This window comes from Penaeus japonicus, unplaced genomic scaffold, assembly GCF_977035675.1.
Source record: "Penaeus japonicus unplaced genomic scaffold, GWHDUDI00000001_assembly GWHDUDI00000033, whole genome shotgun sequence".
NCBI classification, from domain to species: domain Eukaryota; kingdom Metazoa; phylum Arthropoda; class Malacostraca; order Decapoda; family Penaeidae; genus Penaeus; species Penaeus japonicus.
In genome coordinates, this window is record NW_028234435.1 from 21519485 (window position 1) to 21526984 (window position 7500).

Here is a 7500-nt window from a genome sequence, read left to right on the forward strand (position 1 = left end):
ATATTCACCCGCTTACCTAATGATCCCTCTCTATATTGCCTAATCAAATTATCTCTCATCCTGTGTTAAATCAAACCTAACGTTTATCTCTGCTTCTCCCTTTATATCAAATACCATTCAAAGATTATCCAAAGAATCATCAGAATTCTAAATCAAACTCAGTCTCATCTTACATCATCTTATTATATAACAATCCTTTCCCACCCTTTAAAAAAAAAACACACCGAAGATCCTTAAAATTCCTTTAAAAGCCCCTCAAAATTCCCTCGCGCCCCCAGGAGAAGACCCTGAAACTCCCCTAAAAAGACACTCGCTGGAGCCCTAGGAACCGAAAACTCCCCTGAAAAGACACTCGTTGGAGCCGTAGGAACCGAAAACTCCCCTGAAAAGACACTCGCTGGAGCCCTAGGAACCGAAAACTCCCCTGAAAAGACACTCGTTGGAGCCCTAGGAACCGACCGACCTCCTTGTGGACCTTACCTCCTGAGAGATTTTCTGGTCGTAGTGGTTCTCGACGTACATGCGCGCAAGGGCGGCCCCGAAGCCCTCGTTGACCACGGCGGCGCACTCCTTCCAGCGGCTGATGTACGTGCGCTCCTCCGTCGGGTCGGGGACCTGGGGGTAGCGGAGGAGGTGGGGGTGGATGGAGGAGGTGGGAGTGGATGGAGGGGGGATGGGGGGGTGAGAGAGAAGGAAAGGAGGGGGGAGAAGGGAGGGGACAGGACAAGAGGGGAGGAGAGAGGAAGAGAGGGGGAGGAGGGGGGAGGGGACAAGAGGAGAGAGGAAGAGAGAGGAGGAGAGAGGAGGTGAGGGGAGGAGACAGAAGGAGAGGGGAGGAGAGAGGAAGAGAGAAGAGGAGAGAGGAGGTGAGGGGAGGAGACAAAAGGAGAGGGGAGGAGAGAAGAGAAGAGGAAGTGAGAGAAGGAGAGAGGAGGAGAGGGGAGGGGACAGGAGCAGAGGGGAGGAGAGAGAAGGAGAGAGGAGGAGAGAGGAGAAGAATGGTGAGAGGAGAAGAGAGGAAGAGAGAGAAGGAGAGAGGATGTGAGAGAAGGAGAGAGGAGGAGAGAGGAGAAGAGTGGTGAGAGGAGAAGAAAGGAAGAGAGAGAAGGAGAGAGGATGTGAGAGAAGGAGAGATGAGGAGAGGGGAGGGGATAGGAGGAGAGGGGTGGAGAGAGAAGGAGAGAGGAGGAGAGAGGAGAAGAGTGGTGAGAGGAGAAGAGAGGAAGAGAGAGAAGGAGAGAGGATGTGAGAGAAGGAGAGAGGAGGAGAGGGGAGGGGACAGGAGGAGAGGGGAGGAGAGAGAAGGAGAGAGGAGGAGAGAGGAGAAGAGTGGAGAGAGGAGAAGAGAGGAAGAGAGAGAAGGAGAGAGGAGGTGAGAGAAGGAGAGAGGAGGAGAGAGTAAGAGTGAGGAAGAGAGAGAAGGAGAGAGGAGGATTGAGGGGGGGGGGTGAATATAAGGGGTTGATGGAGGAAAAGATGGAGGAGGAGGATATGAGGGAAAGGTAGAGGGAAAGGTGGTGGGAGAGAGAGTAAAAGATGGAGAGGTAGTAGAGAGAAGGAAGAAAGTGGTGAGGAGAGAGGTAGAAGGATGGAAGGAGGCATTGGAAGGCAGACGAGGATATCGGGACAAGGATATTGAGGATAGAAGAAGAAGAGACACATGAGAATAAGAAGAGGCGAGAGAATGAAGAAGAGAAAGCGAGAAAAAAAGAAAAGAAGAAAAAAAATACGTCAGCCATTTTCCCTCAACCACAACCAACAAAAATCCACTCAAGTATTGTCATCACGTTCCAAAATCTGCCACTTACGCTCTGTTGTTCTTCTCCTCATGAAAACATCTCTCATCTTTTCCCCCCTTTTCTTACCTCACAATAACTCTTTTCCTCCTTACTTCCCTTTCATCTTTCTCTTGCTTACCTCACAATGATTGTTTCCTTGTTTCCGTAATCATTATCCTTTCCTCTGATTACAATCAACCTTACCTAATCTTTACCTCACACTCAACCCTTCCAAGCTTGCCTCACAATCACCATTTTCCCTGGTAACCTCATAACCACCCTTTCCTCTGGCGCTATTTCACAATCATCATTTCCCTGGCTACCTCACAATCCTCCTTCATCCTGCTTACCTCACAATCATCCTTTCCTCTGGCTGCCTTACAATCGCCCTTTCCCATAACTCGGACTTGCGATCACCCTTTCCTCTGGCTACCTCATAGCCACCCTTCTTTCTGGTTACCTCACAATTACCCTTTCCCCTGGCTACCTTACAATCCCCCTTTCCTCTGGCTACCTTACAATCACCCCTTCTTCTGGCTACCTTACAATCACCCCTTTCCTATGGTTACCTCACAACCCCTATTTATCCTGCTTACCTCACAAACCCCTTTCCTCTGGCTACCTTACAATCCCCTTTTTCCCATAGCTCGAATTCACAATCACAATCAATCCTTCCTGCTTACCTCACTCCTAAACTGCTGCCACAATTGCTGGAAGTAGTTACTGATGTAAGGCATGTAGCGTAGCACGAATCTCCATAGCAGGTAGTTCACAATCACCCTTGGCAATGAGAGAGAAAAAAAATACGGATTAGTGTTAACAAAAGAGAGATTTATGTGGATATTGATTGATATATTGAAATGCCTGTGTGAGATAGATAGATTGATTTTTTTTTGTGTATGTGTTGTGTGTGTGTGTGTGTGTGTGTGTGTGTGTTTGTGCGTGTGTTTGTGTGTGTTTGTGACTAAATATGTATATATTATTTTGTGCGTGTGGACAGATTGATAGATAGGCAAGTATATTTATAAATTAATGGATAGATAGATGATATTTAAACAGAAAAAGAGGGGCAGACAAACTCACAGAGACATATGAAAAAACAAACAGGAACTTTATCAGACAGAGTGACCAAGAATCTGACAGACAGACAAATGATGGACAAAGAAATAGACGGGCAAAAAGACAGATAGACGGACATGAAAAAATAACACCAGGATAAATAATTAGAACTAGTACTCGATTAACTGAATTGAATTGAACTGAATAAAAGATAAAAAAAACCACAGTTATGAGAAAGCAAACAGACTGTCAGACATACGGAAAGACAAAGATACAGGCAAATTAATAATAATTCATACACATAAACAGACAAACAAGTAACAAAAATAAACACAGACAAGTAGACAAACTGACAGACATACACACACAACGATAGACAGATAGACAAACATTTAAATAAAGAAACAAACAGACAGTCATCCATAAATAAAGAAGCAGGTAGAGTAACATACACATGCATACAAGGGCACACTAAATGCCAGACATAGGAAAACAGACAATATAAAGCAATTAAACAAGCAAACAAACACAAAAATAACAAATAACAGACAAATAAACACACAGACAAACAGAAAACCATACAGACACACAACCAAACACACAAACAAACAAAAAAGACTCTAAAAAACAACCAGACGAAACAACCATACACACAAACTCCAAAGAACAACCAAACAAAACAACCACACAACCATACACAAAAACAAACACAAAAGCAACCGAACAAAATAACCTCTCAGCCATACGTACAACCAAACACCCAAAATAAAAACAAATAACAAGCAAGCAAAACAACAACACAACCAAATACCCCCTTAAAATAAAGACCAAAAAACGACAAAACAACAATACAAACAAAATCCAAGAAATACCCAACTAAACAAAACAACCACACAACCAAACACCCAAAACAAACCAGAACCAAACAACCACACAACCATACACACAGCCAAACACCCAAAACAAACCAGCAACCAACCAGCACCAAACAACCACACAACCATACACACAACCAAACACCCAAAACAAACCAGCAACCAACACAGAACCAAACAACCACACACACAACCATACACACAACCAAACACCCAAAACATACCAGCAACCAACACAGAACCAAACAACCACACACACAACCATACACAAAACCATACACCCAAAACAAACCGGCAACCAAACAGAACCAAACAACCACACACACAACCATACACAAAACCATACACCCAAAACAAACCAGCAACCAAACAACCACACACACAACCATACACAAAACCATACACCCAAAACAAACCGGCAACCAAACAGAACCAAACAACCACACACACAACCATACACAAAACCATACACCCAAAACAAACCAGCAACCAAACAACCACACACACAACCATACACAAAACCATACACCCAAAACAAACCGGCAACCAAACAGAACCAAACAACCACACACACAACCATACACAAAACCATACACCCAAAACAAACCAGCAACCAAACAACCACACACACAACCATACACAAAACCATACACCCAAAACAAACCGGCAACCAAACAGAACCAAACAACCACACACACAACCATACACAAAACCATACACCCAAAACAAACCAGCAACCAAACAACCACACACACAACCATACACAAAACCATACACCCAAAACAAACCAGCAACCAAACAACCACACACACAACCATACACAAAACCATACACCCAAAACAAACCAGCAACCAAACAACCACACAACCATACACAACGACCACCCCCCATAAGCCTTACTTCTTGGGCGTTTCCGACAGCAGCTTGACCAGATCGGGAATGTATCCGCTGCAGTGGAGGCTGATGATTAGCGAATCCACGTCGAGGTCGAGTTCGTATTGCTCGAGGGTGTAGCGCAACATCCGGCCCCACGCGATCTGAGGGCGAGTGGTGTGAGGGTGAGTGGTGTGAGGGTGAGTGGTGTGAGGGTGTGTGGTGTGAGGGTGTGTGGTGTGAGGGTGAGTGGTGTGAGGGTGTGTGGTGTGAGGGTGAGTGGTTTGTTTGGGTGAGTGGTTTGTTTGGGTGTGTGGTGTTTGAGTGAGTGGTTGGTTTGGGTGAGTGGTGTGAGGACGAGTGGTGTGAGGGTGTGTGGTGTGAGGGTGTGTGGTGTGAGGGTGAGTGGTGTGAGGGTGTGTGGTGTGAGGGTGAGTGGTGTGAGGGTGTGTGGTGTGAGGGTGTGTGGTGTGAGGGTGAGTGGTGTGAGGGTGAGTGGTGTGAGGGTGTGTGGTGTGAGGGTGTGTGGTGTGAGGGTGAGTGGTGTGAGGGTGAGTGGTGTGAGGGTGAGTGGTGTGAGGGTGTGTGGTGTGAGGGTGTGTGGTGTGAGGGTGAGTGGTGTGAGGGTGTGTGGTGTGAGGGTGTGTGGTGTGAGGGTGAGTGGTGTGAGGGTGTGTGGTGTGAGGGTGAGTGGTGTGAGGGTGAGTGGTGTAAGGGTGAGTGGTGTGAGGGTGTGTGGTGTGAGGGTGAGTGGTGTGAGGGTGAGTGGTGTAAGGGTGAGTGGTGTGAGGGTGTGTGGTGTGAGGGTGAGTGGTGTGAGGGTGAGTGGTGTAAGGGTGAGTGGTGTGAGGGTGTGTGGTGTGAGGGTGTGTGGTGTGAGGGTGAGTGGTGTGAGGGTGAGTGGTGTAAGGGTGAGTGGTGTGAGGGTGAGTGGTGTGAGGGTGAGTGGTGTAAGGGTGAGTGGTGTGAGGGTGTGTGGTGTGAGGGTGAGTGGTTGGTTTGGGTGAGTGGTTTGTTTGGGTGTGTGGTGTGAGGGTGAGTGGTGTGAGGGTGTGTGGTGTGAGGGTGAGTGGTGTGAGGGTGAGTGGTGTAAGGGTGAGTGGTGTGGGTGTGTGTGGTGTGAGGGTGAGTGGTTGGTTTGGGTGAGTGGTTTGTTTGGGTGTGTGGTGTGAGGGTGAGTGGTGTGAGGGTGTGTGGTGTGAGGGTGAGTGGTGTGAGGGTGAGTGGTGTAAGGGTGAGTGGTGTGAGGGTGTGTGGTGTGAGGGTGAGTGGTTGGTTTGGGTGAGTGGTTTGTTTGGGTGTGTGGTGTGAGGGTGAGTGGTGTGAGGGTGTGTGGTGTGAGGGTGAGTGGTTGGTTTGGGTGTGTGGTGTGAGGGTGTGTGGTGTGAGGGTGAGTGGTGTGAGGGTGAGTGGTGTGAGGGTGTGTGGTGTGAGGGTGAGTGGTGTGAGGGTGTGTGGTGTGAGGGTGTGTGGTGTGAGGGTGAGTGGTGTGAGGGTGAGTGGTGTGAGGGTGAGTGGTGTGAGGGTGTGTGGTGTGAGGGTGAGTGGTTGGTTTGGGTGTGTGGTGTGAGGGTGTGTGGTGTGAGGGTGTGTGGTGTGAGGGTGAGTGGTGTGAGGGTGTGTGGTGTGAGGGTGAGTGGTGTGAGGGTGTGTGGTGTGAGGGTGTGTGGTGTGAGGGTGAGTGGTGTGAGGGTGTGTGGTGTGAGGGTGTGTGGTGTGAGGGTGAGTGGTGTGAGGGTGAGTGGTGTGAGGGTGAGTGGTGTGATGGTGAGTGGTTTGTTTGGGTGTGTGGTGTGAGGGTGAGTGGTGTGATGGTGAGTAGTTGGTTTACGTGTGTGGTGTTTGAGTGAGTGGTTGGTTTGGGTGAGTGGTATTTGGGTGAGTGGTGCTAGTATGAATGGTATTAAGGTGAATGAGTTCAAGTGAATAGACAAAGTGACTCGGTAATTATGAGTTGGATGAGTGAGAAAGGGTGAATGAATTAGAGTGAGTAGGATAGAATTAAAGAAAGTAATAATTGAAATACAATTGGCTATCTTAAAAACAGCAAATTGACTTAAAGAAAGTAATAAAGAGAATACAAATGATAATAATTAAAGTGAAAAATAAATACATATACAGGAAAACATAAATACCTGCCGTAGGACCCTCAGCGCCTTCTGATGGCTGGCCACAACTTCGGCCCATCAAATCGCCTGCCCCTAATATTAACCCTCCCCCTTCCATCAAGCAAAAACGTTTTAATGCCCAATAACGACCACCAACGACCTGCCATAACCTTCCCCAAACGACTCACCTCGGGCACAAGCTCCTCCAGCTGCGCCACCGTCATCCTGCCGGAGCCTTCGTCTTCCTCCAGGGAATCGGACGAGTTGTTGCCTCCGCCCAGGCTGCCGCAGTTCCGACTGTCGGAAATCTGAAAGAAAACGGGAAGACAAGCGCTGAGGCGGTGGTTCTTTTACAAAAAATAGTTATGATAATGATGATGATATTTTGATTACAGGCGATTAAGATGATGGTGATAATAGCGATGATGATGATGTGATGATTATATCAATGGAGATTGTGATGTCATGATAATAATGCTATATTAATAACGGTCTTAATAATAATGCCATTACTAACGATAAAGATTTATCAGAATCATCGATTTTTTTCCTATTATTCTTATATTCCTTATGGTTAGCATTATCATCATTACAATCATTATGATGATATTTATTATCAGTTTTGTTATCATCATCATCACCATCATTATCAAAATTATTATCATCATTAGTGATATTACCACTACCATGATCATAATCATTATTATCACCAATATCACCGTCATTTATATCAATATAAATATATCAGGCATTTAAGTATCTCATTTAAATAATCCACCATCACTAAAAAAATGTTATCTTCCTTTA

The 7500-nt window shown here is 46.5% G+C and overlaps 1 protein-coding gene across 1 annotated transcript in view; it reads right to left on the reverse strand.

Moving 5' to 3' along the window:
- LOC122264065 (neprilysin-1) overlaps positions 1-7500 on the reverse strand; it is a 42432-nt gene that overhangs the window by 11751 nt on the left and 23181 nt on the right. The window contains exons 7-10 of the mRNA XM_086556673.1: positions 6882-7001; positions 4613-4749; positions 2462-2558; positions 481-615 (exon numbers count right to left, since the gene is read on the reverse strand). Coding sequence (XP_086412799.1) covers positions 481-615; positions 2462-2558; positions 4613-4749; positions 6882-7001 — 489 coding nt within the window. The remainder of the gene's footprint in view (positions 1-480; positions 616-2461; positions 2559-4612; positions 4750-6881; positions 7002-7500) is intronic.